The sequence below is a fragment of the Typopeltis vanoorti genome, chromosome 14 (assembly GCF_054136105.1).
Source record: "Typopeltis vanoorti isolate ZY-2024b chromosome 14, IOZ_Tvanoo_1.0, whole genome shotgun sequence".
Lineage (NCBI taxonomy): Eukaryota > Metazoa > Arthropoda > Arachnida > Uropygi > Thelyphonidae > Typopeltis > Typopeltis vanoorti.
The window spans coordinates 15,556,370-15,579,192 of NC_143562.1; the positions used below are offsets into that span (position 1 = coordinate 15,556,370).

Sequence of the window (22,823 nt, forward strand, 5' to 3'; positions counted from 1 at the left end):
TACAAGTTAGCATTTATATATATACATATATATTAATCCTATACCCAAGAGACTTATGGAAAATATCAGTGTAGTGTATGGGGTGCAAATGAGGACTGAGATATAAGGTTAAGAGTTGTAGATTGTAGTTATTTGGGAATACTACTTGGGGGAAGACTGTTCCAGAGGACAGAGGTGGATGGAATAAAGAATGAAAGAAAGATTACCTATCAGGAGTAATTGGATATCTTTCCTTTAAATGAAAGGAAAGATATCCAAAAAAAGTTTCTGCTGAAAATGATCTGCAGAAACTTTTTCATTTTCAGCAGAAACATTTCAAAGATATTTGAAATTTTTTCAAAAAAAAAAAAAAAAAAAAAGAGAGACTAAAATGTTAGGAAAATTTAAAGATGTTTAAATTTTCCTAAGTCAACAATCTTTATGATTGTTAAATTAGGAAATAAATTATCAAATTTAGATAAATGCAGTTTAATCCTTTGTATTAGTCCTTGTTGAGAGGAAAGAAAAACACTAGTCTTTCCATATTTACAAATTTATCACATTCCAAGAAGGCAATAAATCCAAAAACCTTTGCATTTTGTCAAAAATATTTTTCCTCCCTTATGTTAAATATTTTCTGCAAATAACCATAAGAATAACCAGTAGTACATAAAATTTAGTCTATAATGAAGTTAAAAATTGCAGCACCTATTTATCGGCTTTGTATGATCTCTCAGGTCAAGAACTTCTCTCCAAACAAACTAATTTATAATTATTATTACATAACACCTCCGGGTAGTCCAAAGACTCATCGAGGGAGGGCATCTACTCTACAACTCTCCATCTCCACCAAATGCAATTACCTTTATCATCTACACCAATGCCATCTACTGCCAACCACCACCACTACTATTTTCATAGACAATCACAAACATCCATGGTGGGATTTGAACCTGCTGCCTTTTGGCTGGAGAGCAGATACATTTAATTTTTATTAAATAATTACTCAACTGGACACACTAAGGTAAAAATATTGGCAACATTTCATAGGATGCTAAGAGCACTAGGAAACAATCATCAGTGCAGATTGAAAACTTTTCTTGTGATATGTCATGTATAATGGATTTATACATGACATATCACAAGAAAAGTTTTCAATCTGCACTGATATCCAACATACTACTGCAATTCAATACATTGCAGTGAGGATCAAAACACCTAAAAACAAGGAGTTGCTCTGAAGTGAAAATGTTTGTACACAAGAATATTATTTGCATTCAGTCAAATAATTCTTGTTTTGTTCAACTGAAAGTGCAATCTCTTACCATTCCATGTATCTGTGGCACCTCTGAAAAGTCAGCCAAGATCCCATAAAAATGCAATCTTGCTCCTTCAAACTACACAAGAAATTATTAACAATTATCTTGGGTCTACCAAATACCCTGCAGCCACAACCTTTCTTATTATGGCCAAACAGGTAGAGCAGCCATCATCTCAATCTCAGAGAACTAAAACTACACCCAATACTACCTGTAGGCCACTCAGGACTAACAGAACATGCCTTGGACACCTGTCAAAGGAGGCAATGGAGACATGCACAATCAACCCAATGGCCAAACATGCTCAATCAAACCTAAGAGACACAATTTAGGATTATAGGTCTTTTCCTTTTCAATCTTGCCCACTTTAGTGCCTATATGCACATACATGTATCTGTACCAATGTATTGTTCCTCTGATGAAACCAGTCTAATTTTGGCAAAATATTGGAAGCAATAATTAAACTAATTTAATTATCATACCTCCTACATTGTAATTTTCTAAAACTACAAAATGCTTTTCTTATCTGAAGGGGTGATATGAGATTTCACCAACTTTTAAAGGTCAACTTAGTTTTTGAATAAGCCATCTTGTGGAGGCCGGAGTTGTTTGGGCAGAATGGTAATTCCTGGTATCAGTATTCCTCATCCTGCATGTGTGGTACTGCTGTGGATGATTTGTTGTTCCAGGGTGTAAAGGTTAGGCTAACTTTTGATGACTGCAAGTCAGACGTGTTGACAGAGTGCATTGTTTCGTAATACTAGCATTTGGTACTGGCATGAGATTTTCGCGTTGTTGTGGAAATATCAAAAAATTTTAAAATGATTATCTCGCACTGGAGGTATCAATCCCTTTTCATTTTCCAAGGTTAACATATTTTCATCCTGCGACATGCTTCTTATTTACCGCAATTTACTGTTATAATCGACAAAACGCATTTTAAGAAAGCGTGTATACATCAAATGTCACTTCAACAATTCTATTTTCAAGTAATAATTTTGTGACGAGTCCATAAATGACAAATTCAGTGTCTTGCTAAGAAATTTTAACACGACTAATTCTGTATCTTTCTTCCTCTCTCGTTTTTGCGTGTGAATTACAAGTCATTTATGGGAATCAGTACTCACCGATGAACAAATACCAATATAACGCTAACCTAAAAACAAAGTGAATAACATTGAGTGACATTCCTCCAGATGTTTTTATTGAAAATTTCTTCAGTTGAATGATGAATAGAAAAACTAAATAATGTTTAAAATTCGCCATCTTAAAAACCAAATAATTTATCTAAATTAAATATAAGCAACCAAAAAAAAAAATAATAATAATAATGAAAAACATAGCACGTTACTTTCTTCAGCTCCATATCAACCGGCAAACTCGCTGCCATTTTGTGAGGTAGCAGTACATCGGATCCGCAGGACGCCACCTGATATAGTTCAGAACGAACAAAAATTCTTATAGGTTAAGAATATATAACCTATTTTGTCGAGAACATTAATAACCATATTTCTCACCAATACTTTCTAGTAGAAAGTATTGGTTTATTTCTCGGCAGAAAATTTCTACCGAGAAATAAAAGTTCCTTAGAGCAAGTCTATTAGCTTTCACGACTTCGCCAAACATCCGCTGACTGCTTTAATTTCCTTATAGGGAGTAGACGAAGCTGTACAGTCTTATTTAACTTTTGGAGTCAGTCACTATTTCGACACATGCAGTATATTGTGTATTTAAAAGACACAGTTCCAAGGCGGGAGGAACTTACTGTACTATATGTTCCCTTTCTATATGTTCCCTTTCGCAATTCACTGACCTCATAGTAATTTTTTAACTCGATTCTTTTTGGTATCAACTCGAAAATCACCTATCTCGTATCAATTGGTTCTCGCGACCATTATATTTTTTTTTAAGTAGACAAGTTATTCCTGTTCATTATAGTTCAGCAATAAAGAAAAGTGTTTCACAACACTCTTCAAAAGGGGTTCCTACCCTCGTTAATAAACTTTAACTAACCAATTAAAAGCAACTGAGGATAATCACAGCATTCAACAAAAAGAAACTATAAGTTTTCACAAGGAACAAAAAAAAACTAGTTAATTAATCACCATGACACAGCCACTGATGATTTATGTCCAAAAATAGTCAAAACCAACCTTCTCTTGGGTGGAATACAATACTCTCCTCTCGACTAACGAGATAATAATAAACTGAGACCTAAAATATTCCGTAATTGGCATATGGGGATATGACTTTGACAATAATGCTAACTGTAATGAAACTGTTTTTGCACTATTAAAAAGGTGAACCTCCAAAAAGTTGCATTTCACCCTGTCATCAGGTTCCAAGTAAATTTAATTTGCATACATTGGTAGAAGGCTCATTTTGAGCCTATATTTGTATTAACTTCTCTTCTTGGTCGATTGGTAGAGCCTCTGCTATTAATGGCTCAGTTAAGTAAGTTTGAGCGCGGTTAGTAGTTGGAAGGGGTTCAATCGTTCGATGCTGTTGGCACACTCTCCCTCGATGAGTCTTTGGACTCCCTAAAGGTGTCAAATAATAATAATAATAATAATATTATTATTATTATTATTATTATTATATCCTGTGAGAGTACTTCTTCATCACCAAAAACATTCTAAAGTGATAGCCGTTGTCTCTCCTAGTTACATCATGAACATTTAAAATTCAATAAATGTTCATGAACTTCTGCAGAGTGAACCTAATTTGTGTGGTCTGATGAATCCCATTATCTGTTATACCAAGCTGATCGGAGGGTGAGGATATGACGTCGAAAGCATTAGGACATGGCTCCATCATGCCCGGTCGGTTCTGTTCAGGGAGGGAATAGCTCTGTAATGGTTTATGGAGCCTTCTCATATAACACATTAGGTTCCTCAGTATGTCTGGAAAGGTCCTTAAATACTGCAATTTATCAGAATGGCTAGCTGCTCACCTACACACTTTTATGGCCTTCTTGAATTCTGCAGCTGATGGTCGGTTTCAGCAAGACAGTCCGCTGCCACCCACCCCCTCGTCAGCAACCACCCAGGCACGGATTGAGCCACAATCATCTGAGTTTGGGACCATCCAGTGGCTTCAAGGTCCCCAAAATAAAATCCAATCAAAACTCTGAAGGACGTCTAAGTTGCAATTGAGAACAATTCAGCAACAGGCATGGGTGGAATTACACTGCTAGCAACCCTCTGACATCTGGTGGAGTCAATGCCTTGGAGAGTATAAATTGTTATTCGCGCTAGAGAGGGAGAGACACGCTATTAGGTAGGCATCTCAATGCTCAATACTCAAATACTCAATAAGAAAAATACTCAATAAAAGAAGTAATAAATATATTCTTAATTGACTGGAATCAAAAATAATTTTTTACACTACATATATATCCGCACTGTGTATCCGCATATATTGCGGATATACATATATATCCGCAATAAGTACAAGTCCATAAGTACAAGTCTAGTAGACGACTGAAGGAACTTCTTGTAAGTCTTTCTTCCCCAGTTAGTACATCTCTGGCACTGGCAAGCTGGTTTTTCACCTTGTAAACTCAAGAAAATCGACCGTAGGACCCAAGTCATTTCAGACAGTAACATATCCTTTTAGGAGAAGATACCACAATAAATGGCAGTAATTGTTTGCCCGTCTGTTCATCGAGTGCCGCTTAGAGTGACGCACCCAGGGAGGGGGACAAGGGGCCCTGTACCCCCGCAAAAAAAGGAAACAAACACCAGAAAATTTTCCAAAAATATTTATAAATAAAATAAATCAGCTAATGCCTTTTATTCCCTTATAAGGAGTATGTGAGGCCTTTATACCTATCCAGCTTTTGGAGACTGAGTGAGCAGTTCAATCTCCACCAGTAGCCAATCATCAGAGATTGCTGGCACATGTCTATCACCAATTATTGATGTCACCGATGAAGAGGCTGGCAATCAAGTGCTGCCATCTCTTGGTACCTAACCCTAATAAGATATATCACTGACTGAAATAATGTGGGTACTACGGTCGATTTTCTTGAGTTTACGGGATGAAAACCCGAGTCTCTCGGAGGAAATACCCTCTTGCCAGTGCCAGAGATCGGGTAACTCAGGAACCGGTCAAAGAAAGGCTTAAAAAAGTTCCATCAGTTGGTAACTAGACTTGAACTTAAGTCAAACTTCGAGCTACCAAGCACAGGGAACGCAGGCGTCACTCCCACTGAGCTACTGTTATAAATGTTGTTTCCATAATTTATTATGATTTATGATTTATTATTTAATTAGGGTACATTACTCTCTGGTTACCCTTTATATGCCCTATTGATACTCAAACTACTTATCAATTTTGTGGCCGTCACTTAGATAGTTCACGTTTGCGAATTCGATAAACAAAGAAACTACCCCTGGATAGAGCCAATTCCTTTATTGAAAATCTGCAGCTGACTCCTCATTGGGTTCTGGAAAATTTGTTTGTTAATGCTTCACCATCCATAACCCATAGTTCAGAGAAAGCTTCTTAATCAAGGAGTGAACACTCAGAGTAACACACGGTTATACAATTTATACAATAACAGTTTCCAAATTAGCTAAATCACTTATTTTTAAACTCTCATTAAAGTCGTGGTCTTCCCCAATTAATTAATTCCTCTCAGGTTCTACTTGACGAGTGGTGCATTGGATTCATAAATCAGGCAATTTGTTAGGTAAAAGAAAAAGGGTTTGTTCATCAAACTAACACAATACAAATTTACAAGACTTATCATATGACTAAAGTAAAACTTTCTCCTAAAATAACAGACTTAACTAGACAATACTTCGTTATTCCCAGTTGAATTCTACCTCGAGACAATATTAATTAGGAATGAATTCACTGATTTCTAACAATCGGATCTACAATTCCTTTCAGTGTTTAACTTATCAAACTTCAAGCTTTAATGAACTATAACATACTATATACAAATTATCACCACACTATAGATCCAACGAAGTCCGAAGACCTTCGGACTTCGTCGGATCTATCTCTCGATCCTTACAATTCTTTCCACAGCTCATTCCTTCTTCTTCCTCACAGTTGTCTTTCCGATGAGCCAGCCTGGAATTCACAATCATGAATTATCCTCTCCGATGTTGTTGAGAACAGCTCTGCTTAAGTTGGTTCACGTGGTCTAGCATGATGGTCAACTTGCGTTGATTTCTTTGCTTTACTAACGAAATGCCCGCACTTGGCTCGCTACTTGGCTGCGTAACTGCATTTAGACATCATTCTGTTGACGGCTCTCACATATTCTTCTCAGGGAATGACTCGAGCTGGGCCCCTCAAGTGACCTGCGCCAAAGTTGAGAGAGAAGCAACCAAATGAAGAATGGTGAGAGTAAGAGTCTACGAGAGAGAGCAAGCTAGCGGTGTCAAGCTTTTTTTTTATCATACCTTGAAGTGTGCTCCTATAGCATCATACCTTTCCGCTCGGCACTACTCCTTTTCACGCGGTTCTGGTCCTTGGAAGCTTTTGCGCGCAACTTTCTCGGTGCGTACGTGACTGCCGTGGGGCATGTTATTAATCCGAATGTCTCGTTTGCGAACTTTGAACTCACTTTTACATACTAACAGAATTCTATCAATTTTTTTCCATTGTTAAATTTACAAGAACAGGTAATATTATCTCACATAGAACATCCAAATATTAAAAGCGTTTATTTAAATATTTTTCAAGCAATTAACATCTCTACTTATATACAAGTATTTCTCTCAGTGATTTGATGCTTGTTAAATCTCGAATGAAATATTTCACAACGAAATCTCTTCATTCAGGATTTAACAAAGGTTCCCCTTTCATTTAAAAATTTTTTCCAAAAATTTTTCTTCACATTAATCCTCACAATTTCTGGACAGGACTCGTCCACTTCGTCTGGGTCTCAAATTATATCTTGTCTGGGCCAATTCAGCAGTTCTATCACTGGTCACGCATCTTTCTCCTTTCTCACTATTCGGAGTGCTCTCATCTTTATAATCTGTGCCAGAGTGATCTGTTATAGCAAGGGAATTGCTCATCTGAGGTAGGATGTCCTTCTCCCTCTTGGCTATTACCTCTCCTCCGGCTGTAGGCTGTAGACTTCATCCCGTCCTTATTCTTCCGGTAATTATTCACTATTCTAGAATTCCCTCCTCTTCCCCACACGCTTTTCAACAAGTCACCTAGATATACTAATTTCTCTTACCTGCTTTTGTATAACTTTAACCTGTCCGAGTGCACAATTGATGTCTTTCCTCGACTTGTCCCTTCTTTTATTTTTCCAGGATCTCATATGGTCCAGCAGCACTCCTTCCTAATTTCCCTCCTCTCTTAATGGTGGCGTTTTGTTCCAGGAGGACAAGGTTTCCTGGTTTCAGGTCCTTGTATTTTCTCAGCTTATTAGCATATGTTCTTGCTCGTTGTGAACAAGTGTTACTTGATTCAGTCACCCTTTCATGTGCCACCTTATTCTCCTGGATTATATTGTTTAGGTAGTCATCGATATCTGGAAACCCAGTACTGACTACTGAACTTCTAAATTCATTTGGAAATAGAGGCTCAAACCCATTAATTATGACAGCAGGGGCTTCCTTAATGGCAGCATGAAGTGCAGTTCTACAGGCAAAAACGGTGTGTGGCAAATAGGCATCTCAGTTTGACATATGACTATCGGCCATCTTGGAGAGAGTATGTTTCGATGTTCTATTCATCCTCTCGCACATTTCGTTTCCATGGGGATGATAGCGAGTGGTAAACATTTTTTTTTATCTTTAATAATTTAAAAAGCTGTGGCATAACTTCAGTAGTGAAGTTAGAGCCTTGGTCCGAGAGGATAGTTTGGGGCGTTCCATATCTGGAAATAATGAGTTTAAACAGTTTGCCTGCCAAAGTTCTTTCTGTTTGATCTTTTATGGCTGTGGCTTCTGGAAATCTTGAGAACATGTCTGTCATCACTAGTATGTATTTGTTGCCCTTCAAGGTGGTGGGAAGTCGGCCTATAGTATCCATAGCCACAGCCTGAAAGGGACGCGTGGGGATTGGGAAAGGCTGTAGAGGGGCCTTTCCTACGATATTTGACTTTTTCTGACATCAGTGGCAGGAGGATACATATTATTAAACATCCTCTTTCATGCCCTTCCATACATACCTGTCCCTTACTTATAATCCTCTGATTTTTATCTTTCATGGATGAGATGAACGACAGAGGCTTGTGGTCTGATTGCAGGATGATCTGTTGCCCCAACAATATGTACCTGAACTTCCTAAGGGCGTAGACAATGGCTAGTGCTTCCTTTTCTATTACGGAGTAGTTCCTTTCAGAGGAGGACAATTTTCTGCTAACGAAAGCAATGGGTCTAAAATCCTCCCCTTCCTTTTGTTCTACTACTGAGGTAATTGTGTCATTGGAGGCATCAGCCGAGGGGAAAAAGGTTTGTCCAAGCCTTGGATAAGTGAGAAAAGGTGATTTAGTCAAAGCCAAGTTTAGGGATTGGCAGGCACACTGTTGTTCCTCCCACAAGTGAATTTCACCCCTTTCTTTGTCAGCCTCAGTATGGGTTCCATCAATTTAGAACACTCAGGAATGAACTTTCGGTAGAAGTTAACCATACCTAAGTATCTCCGAACTTGTCTCACAGTTGTGGGGATTCTGGCCTTCAATATAGCAGTTACATTGTTCTTGGTAGGAACTATTCCAGCCTCACTCACCATGTGTCCTAGGTACTCCACCTCCTTAGGAAGAAGTGACACTTTGAGCATTTCAGAGAAAGGCGGGCTCCGCTCAATCTATCCGCAACTCCAAACAAGATTTCCCTGTGTTCCTTTAAGTTACACGAGTAGACTAGCAGATCGTCCTGGAAACATATGACCAACTTCCCCAACATGTCAGAAAGGACAGAATTCATTAGACACTGGAAGTTCATGGCTGAATTTCTGGCTCCCTGGGGAAGTCAGCAAGGTTTATACTTTTGCCATCTCGTGGTGAAAGCAAAATACTTCTTGTCCTCCTTCCTAAGGAGAATCTGAAAGTAGCCAGAGTTCAGATCTAATTTAGAAAAGTATTTTGCTCCCTCGAGACCAATCAACAAGTCTTCGATTTTACACACAAGGAAATCAATGGGTTTAATGGGTTCACCTCTCGCAATCCCAAAACAAACCTCAAGCTACCATTCGGCTTCTCTACGAGGATGAAAGGACTGTTCCAATGGGAATTAGATCTTTCGATGATGCCCGCCTTTCAGTATTCTTGCAACAACTTCTGCAGTTTATCCATGTGCTTGAGGGGGGGGGGTTTGATACTGCTTGATGTACACAGGAAAATCCGAAGTGATCTGGACAGCATGTTCAACCTTATTACTGCAGGATTAGGAGCCAATCTCTTCTGTGAATATATTGGGGTAGCGATGGAACACCAGCTGGAAGAATTTCTTGATAGCTGTCCTTTCCTGCTCCGCACTTGTCAAATCGATGGCATTGTGCAGCAATTTCCTTCTTCATTCATTTGAATCTCCTTCTGAATCTTTTAATTCAATCTCCATAGATTCATTCACTTCCCTTTCATTTCCTGCCTTAAACCTTGGTCGGAATTTCCTTCCACAAAGAGAAAGTGTCTCACTAGAAAAGTCACACATAAATTGGTGTTTCTCTAAGAAGTCAAGGCCTAATATGACCTGATTGCTCGTATCTGCCAGCTCAGGGAGGACCAGCATTTCATGCGAGAGATTCAGTAGGAAACAGGGTATTGAAATTCTTACATTAACCTTCGTTATTGAGGTTAATGTTAGGTTAATGTAATTATGGGAATTGCTCAACCTTGGCAATTCCCATGATTTTAACAGGCTTCTGCAATTCAATGAAGCTATCGAGAGCCAAAGCATTGAATTCCCTGACTAGTGACATGGGAATTACAGATACATGGGCCCCAGTGTCGAACAGAAAATTACATGGGATCTCTTCAACAAAACTTTCAATTAAGGACAGTGGTATTCTTCCCTGTACCTCTGCTACCACTACACTCTGCATTCTGTAAGTGTTGATTTCATGTGAATCGTTCCTGCCAACAGACTCACTAGAGCATGCAACAAATTTTTCCCTTTTCTCCCACCTGAATCCAGTTTCTTCTTATGTTCCTCGCACCGATAAACACCATCTACGAAACGTCTTGTTCTCTCACTTTGATTAGTAAGATCAATAGGTCATGGTCCTGTTCTTCGTTCTCTGTCTAACGAGGGGTAGACCTCTCTCTCCCTCTTGCTTTCATGATGATCTATTGCCTCTGTATTCCGTTTCACAGAGAAATGCCGGTGTTTGAGTGATCTCAGATGATCTGAGCCTTTATCAGAATCAGACTTTCTTTCAGATCTTAAGTGGAGGGGAATCTGCGCATCGGGCTCCTCCAGTAGTAATAGCCTTAGAGAAGAGGCATGTGCCATCTCCTCCAACACTCTTTCTCTCTCTCTAGCCAATTTGTAACATCCATCCAAACTTTTCGCATTTTTCTTGTAAATTACCTGTCGTAACTTACTGCATAGATCCGATCTAATTTGCTGCAAGGCTATCCACTCAAGGTGAGTCTTTTCCTCCGTTGATGCTCTCATAGATCGGATGATAGACAGCAATCTATTTAAGTAACTGGTCACATTTTTCCCAGCACCTTCTATGTACCCATACAGCTTCCTCAGGGTTTGAAAAGGCCCTTTCTCACGGGAGAACTCGAAAATAAGGACGTCCTTGAATTTGGAATAATGCATGGTTTCCTTTAGGATAGGCAATGAATAGAGAAAATTCTTCACCTTCCCTACAAACTTACTGCTCATTAGTAAGAGGAGCTGAAAATCCGTCCACCCGCCAGTTTTTCTTAATTCTTCGACGTAGCTAAAAAATGCTAAAACGTAGTCAGGCTCCTCCCCAGAAAATTGCGGTAATACCTGCTACAGATTAATGCTCTTAAAAAATTCTGAATCATCCATCCCAGAACTTGTTGGCTTAATCATACTTGTATCTAAGTTTACAATATATTTAATTCCTCTTAAACGCTAAATTTACTATGAAATTTGTCTGTACCTTAACTTCCTGATTTGAATCCAAAATCTACTCACACTCATTAATCCTTTTGAATTAATTGAGTAAATCAAATCCTGTCGTCGGCTGTGCCGATTGTTATAAATGTTGTTTCTTAATTTATTATGATTTATGATTTATTATTTAATTAGGGGACATTACTCTCTGGTTACCCTTTATATGCCCTATTGATACTCAAACTACTTATCAATTCTGTGGCCGTCACTTAGAATGCTCACATGTGCGAATTAGATAAACAAAGAAACTTTCCCTGGATAGAGCCAATTCCTTTATTGAAAATCTGGAGCTGACTCCTCATTGGGTTCTGGAAAATTTGTTTGTTAATGTTTCACCATCCAGAACCCTTAGTTCAGAAAAAGCTTCTCAATCAAGGAGTGAACACGCGGAGTAACACACGGTTATACAATTTATACAATAACAGTTTCCAAATTAGCTAAATCAATTATTTTTAAACTCTCATTGAAGTCGTGGTCTTCCCCAATTAATTAATTCCTCTCAGGTTCTACTTGACGAGTGGTGTATTGGATTCATACATCAGGCAATTTGTTAGGTAAAAGAAAAAAGGGTTTATTCATCAAACTAACACAATACAAATTAACAAGACTTGTCATATGACTAAAGTAAAACTTTCTCCTAAGATAACAGACTTAACTAGATAATACTTCAGTATTCCTAGTTGAATTCTACTACGAGACAATGTTAATTATGAATTAATTCACTGATTTCTAACAATCGGATCTACAATTCCTTTCAGTGTTTAACTTATCAACTTCAAGCTTTAATGAACTATAACATACTATATACAAATTATCACCACACTATATCAGAATTCACTCTCAGAGATAAAACATTCTGCTATCAGGCTAAGACCTAAAGTCCTGTTTCATATCTTATATAGGTCCCACTAATATTTCTTGCACATTATTACACACAAAGTTCTTTTACACACACAAAGGAAACTAAAAGATTTGTACGTTACCGGGACCTTCGGTCCTCGTCGGGTCTGTCTCTCGATCCTTACAATTCTTTCCACAGCTCATTCCTTCTTCTTCCTCACAGTTGTCTTTCCGATGGGCCAACCTGGAACTCACAATCACGAATTATCCTCTCCGATGTAGATGAGAACAGCTCTGCTTAAGTTGGTCCACGTGGTCTAGCATGACGGTCAGCTTGCGTTGATTTCTTTGCTTTACTGACGAAATGCCCGCACTTCGCTCGCTAGTCGGCTACGTAACTGCATCTAGACATCATTCTGTTGGCTACTCGGCTTCGTAACTGCATCTAGACATCGCTCTGTTGACCGCTCTCACGTATTCTTCTCATGGAATGACTCGAGCTGGGCCCCTCGAGAGACCTGCGCGAAAGTTGAGAGAGAAGCAACCAAATGAAGAACGCTGAGATTAAGAGTCTACGAGAGAGAGCAAGCTAGCGGTGTCAAGCTTTTTATATATCATCCCTTGAATGGCGCTCCTGTAGCGTAATACCTTTCCGCTCGGCACTAATCCTTTGCACGCGGTTCCGGTCCTTGTCCTCGTCTCTCCAGGGAAACTCCTGTGTTCAACTTTCTCCGTGCGTACGTGACTTTCGTAGGGCATGTTACTAATCCGAATGTCTCGTTTGCAAACTTTGAACTCACTTTTACATATTAACATAAGTCTCATCAATTTTTCTTCCATTTAATTTTACAAGAACAGGTAATATTATCTTACAGAGAACAGTCCAATATTAAAAGCGTTTATTTAAAAAATTTTTCAAGCAATCAACATCTCTACTTATATACAAGTATTTCTCTCAGTGATTTTATGCTTGTTGAATCCCGAATGAGATATTTCAGCGAAATCTCTTCATTCAAGATTTAACACTACACTGACCTAAATAAAATTCATAAGTTCCTTTTTTATTTATGTTGCGTCTTCTATTTCTATACTACTTATCATGCATTGGCGATCACTGCAGATGCTCAGTCATAGGTCGTATGCAATGCGTAGTGTGTATTCGAAAATCGTCTACTCAACTCGGTCCCGCCTCCCCCAAGATTAAATCTTGAGTGCTCCCCCCCCCCCCCCCCAAAGATTAAATCCTGAGACTGTCACTGGCCACTTATAATTAGTGATAGCCATAGGCCAGCTAACGTTGATTATTGGCTACTGGTGGAGATTGAAAACTGCCCACTCAGTCTCCAAAAGCTAGATAGAGATACAAAGATGTCGACTAATTCCCTATGAGGGAATAAAAACCTCACAATTAGTTTCGTCTCATAGAAAAACTTCATTGGGTGTATAAGATGAAAAGAGAAATACAGAAAAATATATATTACAAGAGTCAGCTATAAATTAATTTGCTAAACGTATTTCTGACATTTGAAGCCATTCTGGATGGTGTAGTATTCTTGGGCAAGTTCACACGGGCATGATCTCGTGTACGCCAAACTTGGATAGCTGAAGAGTGACCACCAGATAATTTATAAGATTAGTATTAAGATGGACTGGACTGAGAACAATTTCTGTTATTTCCATTGACTCCACCATTTCTCTTTCCAATTCATTGTAGCATTTAAAAATGTTTTCTGATTTGTTCTAGATCACTTGATGAGTGGCAGAATCTCCATAGTTATGGCGAGTAGAATTCAGAAAGTAATTAGATACTGTTCTACAATAGTTCTGCCATATGTAGTTTCTCTCACATGTTGTTCCATATGAAACTCAATGGATTTGAATCAGACTCTGTGCCCTATTTTGGTAAGACCAAAATTGGGTACATTGCAGTTATACCAAAGACTATAAATTCCTGGATAGTTTTCGCTGCCATGTTTTGGTTTAAGTGTACCAAGTAAGGATTGGACTTTGGAAAGAGCAGTAAAAGAAGTGCAGATTTTAAATTTCTTGAGAATTTCAGCTAACTTTAGTGAAACGGAACTGAGAGTAGAGATATAAAGCCTTTTACATCAGTACTATCTTTAGTATGGTGACCAGCTGGATTAAAAAGTAGCTTACGAACTGTCTGTTTATGACGACTGCTTTTCTGAAATGTTGTAGGAAGAAAGCGTAGTTCTTTGGTGATATATTTTTTCACTGAGTAGGGAGCAAACACGTTTACCCAAAATGGAAATGAGGTCAAGTTTCTGAGGAGGATAACGATGTGATTGCGCATGAAGGTATCTGTTGGAATGTATTGGTTTTCTATAAATAGATATCTTCAATCTTTATGACATACGAGTGAATGTTGCATCCAAGAATGGAAGAGACTCGTTAACTTCCAATTCTGAGGTAAATTGTATTCTTCGGTGTTGACTTTCAAAAGATTTAGAAACTCCTTTAACGATCTGGTCCATGACTCTATATTAAGAAAACATCATCAATATATCTTTTCCATATCTTGGCTTTAATGGGAAGGGAATTGATTGCTTTTCCAAATTTACACAATGGGTCAGCAGTGTCATGACTTTTTGATAACTTATCTTTTAAAAGAATCAAAATCTCTTCTGTAGGCATATTACTAAAGAGGGAAAAAAACATCGAAACTTGCCATAATTTCACCTTTTTGAAGATGTATATCTTTAACAATTGAAGCGGTGTTCCAAATACTTGAGAAAGGAGGCAGACGAGCCTCTTAAAAAGTTTTAAGATCTTGGCCAAATATTTTGAAAGCGTGTATGTGGGAGAATCAATGGCTTCTACGATGGGTCTAAGTTGATTGTTTTCCTTATGTATTTTAGGCAAGCCATATATTCTGGAGATAAGACTATGAAGTGGACAAAGAGATAATCTTAAGTCTAGGAAATTCCGCAGTAAGTTCTCAGGAGATGGTTCGTAGGATTATGAAGTTCAGAAGTTGGATTCCTTTCAAGAATTGAGTAGGTGTTGCAGTACTTGTAACATTTTGATTTTGTGATCTCCATTATCTAGGATGACCTTTACGTTTTTCTGCAGGGAGAATTATAATATCCTTATTTTTCTGTATATTTTTCACGGCTTTACGTTCTGCAATAGTAACCTTTGTCTATTAGAGGTTTTGCGTTGTCAATTGTGAGGATGGATTCCAAACGAAGTAGATTAGCTTCTTCATGATGAAGGAATAAACTGGCTTTTTCTATGTTTGTGGATAATATTTCTTTTAAAACAGTTCTTGGCGACATAACAAAATTAAAACCGTTATTCTTTCATTTAGAAACTTTTTTGCTCTATAATGTACTCCTTTAGCGTTTTTTGTTTTGATCGTTTCTTTGAAGGAAATGGATTTAAGAACAAGATCATGGAATTTGCAACGTTTCCGAAATACTAAATACTAGCCTGTTTGTGTTAAGTCATTCTGCAAAGATTCATGTAATTCTCTGACACTTTTATAAGCTGCCTCGTCATAAAGGTTAGAAATTTAATGCGATCGATTGACTCAGCTATACAACATGATTTAAAAAATTAATTATTAGAAGCCGAGAGATACCGAAAAGAAAAAAATACTATTTATTAGTTGAACGCACTATTTATTAGTTGTCCGTCTGCGTATATATATATATATATATATATATAATCATCGAGATAAAGATTCCTCCCGTCTCAACGGGAGGAATCTTTATCTGGACGATTTCAATCGAAGGTGAATTAGCCGATCTCATACGGAGATAGCAGGGTTTTTTCTCCCGGAAACTCGAGTTTTTCATCCCGCATACGGACAAATCGGCCCTTCAGAACACACATACAATTTACAGACAAAAAATACTAGTTGTGGTGGGTGGTAGATGGCGTTGATGGAGATGATTCGTAGTAGAGGTTCGGTGTAGTGGTTGACTCTTCAGACTGTTTGGAGGTGTCAGGAATAATAATAATAATAATGTTAAAAATACCAAGCAATTTTAAACCTGGTTTTACTCCATTTTGCTTGGTATTTAAATTGCTTGGTATTTTTAACATTTAATATACCCAAGGTAAAATACTTTCTATATATATATATATATATATATATATGGACATTGTGGTCCGATATACAAGTATATCATGAATATTACTAATCTTTCACCTGACATTAGATGATATATTCTTCCACCGAATCTTTTAATTATACCCAATAAATTGTACTACATAAGTATCGGCTATATACTGCTTTGTCTAAATTTTATGATATAAACACTATTTGAAAAATCGTATTTAACACTATTAAAATCTATCAACACTGTTTGGCCTAAATCTAGTCGTTTTCCAAGTTTTTCTTTCAAAATTTCTCAAGTATGCATGCAGAAACCTTAAGTGGAATATTCAATAAGGAAATTCGCTGGTAATGCTTACATTCAGTTTCATTTATTTATTCACTCATTTATTTTTATAAGCGGTGCTATAAGAATACTAGTCTATATGAGTACTCTACTTCAGTTACCTGGAACTCAATCTGCCAGAAAGGTCTTCTGAGTAGATGTGCAACTTGTGTACAGCTTAATTCCATATATGATAATTTCTTGTTGAAAATCATGTAATTACAGCTGCCTTTCCATATTTCAGATTTCTGATAGCTTTTTCAATTTCAAATATTGATAGGTACTGCTGAATGCACCTCCTTTTGAATATGTTCTACCGCTGTTCTCTTACTGCTTGTGTTATTTAACAATATTTCAAATAATCTTCAGTTTTTATGCCACCTTTATCATTTCTAATTCTCTTTGCACTGTTCTTGCCTTCATTTCTAAGAGTTTTTAACAATTTTCCATCTTCATGATAAAGATCTTTTCTGTTCTTCCAAAGTCCTCTCAAGACTTCTTTTGTTTTAGCCACTTTTACATATAGCTTAGTGTTATCACACTTTATATTCTCTCATGGTACTTGTGGCTGACTTACTAGGAGTTTTTATATTGCTTTTTTTCTTTTTCATGACTTCCTCTTTAACTTCTAGAGTTCACCATTTAGTTCGGATTTTTAAATCCTTGAAAACAGCTTTGCCACTTACGTCTCTTTCCAACTTAATCAAGGGTTTCATTAGTTTTTGCACTGAATCTCCAATATTTGGTTCTTGCTTTCAATCTTTCTTCTTTCTTAAATAATATTTGTCTAATTCAATATATAGGTAACCTCAGAAAGATGTTCGAATTCGATTCTTTGAAAGCTTAGCTTAATCAATAAGACTTCCTTATTTCTCATGTTCTATCCCATATGAATGCATATGCCACTTTGTTCGACCATAGTGTTATGAATGAGTAGTCCGTGTCCTGCATAGAAATCTTACAAACAGTTATTATTATATTTGATCTATTCCACTAAATTTCTCAATGCATTTCTGTCTGGTGTTCATTTCTTACTCTGTTGCTTAACGAACCAGATTTTCCTTTTTCTTCACGTCAGCTGCCTACTGTTTGAAAAAACTTCTATAGGATCATAAGCAAAAATAAGTTTCGTACTCCAATTTCACTTTATTAATTCACTCACGCCACTCTTCTTAAAATTGGTACATTATTTTCCAATACTTTATTTTTGTATTTGCTTTGGATGCTGTTGCTGATCACTATAGTAGGAACACAAATTACAGTTCTTATATTCCATTATCTTGTTTCAGGAACATCAACTAATTAAAATAGAACTTCCTTGATTCTTTTACCGGTCCTCCTTCTCTTCCACTGATTGATTCTTTTTCAAGAATTCTATTTGCTCCAGAAGATGACTAGTCAGTGCTTTCTGTGGTTCCCTAACAAAAATAGCAGTGAACTTTGTTTAGTCGGATAACGACGAAGTCGACATAACATTTAATTATGTAATAGCATTGTATTTCTTTTGGTTTAAGCCAATGGAAACACACAGTTTGATCGACTTAATTCTAAATTTTCACAGCATCTTTCTACTGAAACAAAAAATTCGATTGAGATAAACTAAAACTGTCAATATAAATTTAAAATCAGTGTCATCATTACAATATTACATAAACTACACCAATTTTATATTAGTACCTCCATGAAGTCCAAAGAGTCTTCCCGAAGCTCCCACATTAACCATTTTTCAAATAATATCTGCAAGATCTCTCCTTGAACTTATTCAGTGACATATTTTCAACTCATTTCACTCAGTCACCGTACTCCAAGACAAAAATGTGATCCTTTTAAGTTACAGTTTTGCCCAGCTGCCAGTTCTGATCCCTTGTTCTCTCCTGTCTTGTCAAGTATTAGACATCTTCATCCGACATTATAGAACATGTGTGCTAACATATCTTTCCATCATATACTCAGTTTACGGCCTATCAAATAATGTAACATACTTTCTGTAATCTTCTGATGCTAAAAACATACACTTTGAAACTTTAAAATTGCAACCATTATGTTTTATTTCATCTTGAAGGATCTCTACATCACCTTTATTAATAGTGACTTGTAAGATTTACAAATCTAATAGATTTGTCATTTATCTATCATAATGTAAAAGTTCATTAGTAGTTGTGTGAGAGTCCTGTAATTTGGTGAGCAGCCCTTAATGCATTGTGTTATTTTTTCAGAAATTCTATTGTTTTTATTTTTATTTTTTTTTATCCAACAAAGCAGGTAAATCTGCTCGTGCTTGAAATACATTGATTTAAACGATTTGGGCAATAGCTTCAAGCAATCTAACCCACGATGTGCTGCCATACATTTCTTGATTAAGCCCAGATATTTTCCGCAGTTTGTTCTATTTTGATGGCGTTTCCTATACCTATTCATAATTAGCAGGAAAATAGATCCTACTATCATATATATCCGTTCATGCGCCGAACCGAGAAGAGTTCAATTCAAGTCTGAATCGTTTTCTCAAAAATGTTGTATTTCCCTCGATTTTCTTCCGGTTTTCCTCTCCATAAAACTTCCTTTTATTGGAAGGTAAAGGATTACTGACCACCAGATAGCAGAAGATATCTTCCGTAATTTCTTCTCGGATGACAATTAAAAGCTCTGATAGTGATGGGTGTGCTATTCATGATTAGTTAAGGGTTTAGAATGGTTGTGCTCTGGTTTCCAAAACGCTAGTTAGGGCTAAAAGGCCTCGCCAGCTCCCTTTGGAGAATAAAATGCATTGGATGATTTTTTTAAAACTTACTTTGGAAGGTCTCCTCTCACTCTTCGAAAACATGTTCTAATATATATATATATATATATATATATATATATATATATTTTTTTTTTAGATTTCCATGCATAATTCCACAGTTGTTTCTTCTCATGCTTTCGATGAAATTTTTTAGATCCTCTTAAAGAGCAACCTAGTTACCCTGCCGTTCTTCAGGTAAGCAATTTTGAAAATAAGAAGGAGAAGGAAAATTCTTAGATGATAGAGAAGGTGCGATGAGTAGAGAGGATTTTGCGAGAATTTTTTCTACAATAACAGGCAGTGATTTATGTTCAAGAACAGTTTTGCTAACGGTGGCCTGAAGATCGGTGGTCTGTTAATTAATGTATAAGAAGTGAGAATTTTTGTTTTGTTTTATTTATAATGCATAAGTTATTGTTTTAATTTTTGTTTTTAACTTTTCTTAAATACCATTAAACGTGTAGCTTAGTGGAAGTGGCGCTTGCGTCCTCTATGCTTGGTCGCTCGAAGTTAGACTTAAGTTCAAGTCCAGTCGCCGACTGGAAGAACTTTTTCTAAGCCTTTCTTCGACCGGTTCCCGAGTTAGTCGATGTCTGGCACTGACAAGCAGGTAGGTTTTTCATCCCGTAAACTCAAGAAAATCGACCGTAGTACCCACATCATTTCAGACAGTAACATGTCTTGTTAGGGTTAGGTACCAAGAGATGACAGCACTTGTTTGCTAGCCTCTTCATCGGTGGCTGCTATAACTAGTGATAGACATGGGCCAGCTATCTCTGATTGAGTACTAGTGGAGAATGAACTGCCCACTCTGTCTCCAAAAGCTAGATAGGGCATAAAGGCCTCGCCTACTCCCTATTAGAGAATAAAAGGCATTAGCTGATTTATTTTTATATTTTTAAACGGTAATAATAAAAAAACAGCAACAAAACACAAATTGAAGAGTATCAATGGGATTCATTCAAAACTTAAAGGCTTAGAATTATTTAGGAGTAATGAATACAGAAGATGGATGAACAGTTATGGAAATAAAATCAAGAATAGCTCTAAGGTAAAAGAAGCATTTTGGAATAATAAATTACAAATGACCTCTGGAATAAATAAACCGGCTAAAATAAGAATAATAAAATCCTATGTATGGTCCACATTGAGTTATGGATGTGAGACCTGAGATATACGAAATCCATAATCAGGAAAATGCAGGCCTTTGAGATGTGGTGCTATGGACGATATTTAGTGGAATCGATCTGCTGTGTTCGCATAGAAATAAGTGCAAAGAAGAAATGGCATGAGAATATTAGAAATCATTGCTGCTATGTTGTGTTCCTAATACTTTCTAATATCGAATGAAACAGGGTGATTTATTTTTAGCTATACAGCTGTTCAGGAGCGGATACTTATTTATCTGCTCTAAAGATCCTAACTCGAGAACCTATTGAAAAAAGGGCTTAGCAAAAGTTCTGGTCAGCGACTAGATTTGAACCTATACGATTTTTCTTCTGTCAATATAGTGTCATTGATGTTATTAGAATGTCACGAAAGCACTGACTGAATAACAATTAAGAAATAATAATTTCATTAACTCCATCATCGTAAGTACCAGGCATAGAGAAGAATGGCATGTGACTAATCTTTTTCTTGTTCTTCTCTTCCGTTCATGGTCGGTTGAGTTCTTCAAAGACGAATTTTTGCCATTTCTTTCTGTCTGCTGTCTTTTTATGAAGTTCTATTATGGCGTTTAAGTGGATGCTTTCTGTAATGTTGTCAATCCATTTCTTTCTTGGTCTTCCTCTGCTGAGCTGTCCTTCAATTCTACCATTTAATAATATGTTTAGTAGCCTTTCTGGGTTCATTCTAGATACATGTCCAAACCAGCTTAGCTGGCTCTTTTTGAGTGCTGTAATTATTCTGTCATTAAAGTTAAGTTCTTCTCTGACTTTTTCATTTGTTTCTCTTTCTGGCCAGTTTGTTCTGTTGATTTTTCTTAGCCATTTCATTTCAAAAGAATTGAGTTTAACCGTTTCTTTTTTCTTAAGATCCAGCATTCTGAGCTATAGAGTACTGTGAGAATTATCATTGTTTATATATCTTTAATTTGAGTTCTTTGCTTAATCTTTTATTGTTTTATATTTTTGGTAGTCTGCCCATTGTTATCCATCCATTACTGATTCTGTGTTTGATGGTTTCGAAATAGTCTAGATCTTCAGTGATCGTTGATCCTGGGTAATTGAACTGCTTTACGTAGTCTATATTATTGTTTCGTATTTTTATTTGGATTGCTTCCGTTTTTCTTCCTATTACCATTAGTTTTGTTTTACTAAAATTGATTTCCATATCCTATTTGTTACTTGTTTGATGCAACCTGGTCAGGATATTTTCTAATTTTTCTTGGCCGTCTTTAGTGATAACTATGTCATCAGCATACTTTAAATGTGTTATATTTCTTCCATTTACAGTTATACCTTCACACATCTGTAGTCCTTCGTCTACTACTTCTTTTAGGTACAGGTTGAATAAATATGGTGACAATTGGCAGCCTTGCATTACTCCTGTTTTAATTGCTATTTGATCTGTTTCTATATTTTTGTAATTCACTATTGCTTCTGTTTCTGAATAGTAATTCTTGATACAATTTAATAGCTATTTGTCGAACCCTCTGCTTTCTAGGATTTTAATGAGTTTGCTTCTGTTTATCGAGTCAAAAGCTGGTTTGAAGTTGATAAAACAGCAGTAGAGTTTTTATTTTTGTCTCTCATAAGATCTGCTAATCTGTTTAATGTGAAAATTGCATCTAATGTGCTTCTGCTATTTCTTAGGATAAAGAACCTAAGACAGTACGCTTATTATCAGTGCGACACTATTTCAATAATACGTACAGTGACAATAGACATACGTATGGCATAACACGACCATCCATAACCGTCTACACAGCCACCTGCTGTAACAGCTTGTATGGAGTGAACTTAGAAGAGCATCTCAAACCCACCTACTCAACAACCTGCCATACAATTCAAAACATCTAAATAATCATAGAACATTTAAAGTCGAACGGTGGAAATTTTATCAACACACTGTAAAAGTTGTCATTCATATGATATAAATCATAGTGATCACAGCAGGCATCGCTAACAATAAAAAAAAAACAAAATTCTTAGCGTAAAGAACTTAAGACGATACGCTTTTTTAATCCTATCTTCAGAAAAGCTAACTCTAGCTTCGAAGTCAGTGGGACTATTCCACCTCACCATCCTTCTGCTACTAATAATTTCCTTTCTTTTACGAACTTTAAAAAATAATAACAAAATATTGGCAATAATACTGCTACGGTTCCTAGTATATTTATCCAACTAATGAAGGTACTTTGCTGTATGTTTTTACTAATTAGACGATATCACGTGGTAATTGTATACATGTA

The 22,823-nt window shown here is 36.7% G+C and overlaps 1 protein-coding gene across 2 annotated transcripts in view; it reads right to left on the reverse strand.

The window, feature by feature from the left end:
* Pfdn1 (prefoldin subunit 1) overlaps positions 1-2,802 on the reverse strand; it is a 51,866-nt gene extending 49,064 nt beyond the window's left edge. The window contains exon 1 of one of the 2 annotated variants that reach the window (XM_090404125.1): positions 2,650-2,802. In XM_090404125.1, the coding sequence (XP_090260251.1) occupies positions 2,650-2,688 (39 nt within the window). In that variant the 5' untranslated portion in view covers positions 2,689-2,802. Of the gene's footprint in view, positions 1-2,425; positions 2,546-2,649 lie in introns of those variants that run through there. The other variant, XM_090404126.1, reaches the window with a different exon arrangement.
* Positions 2,803-22,823: the final 20,021 nt, after the last annotated feature.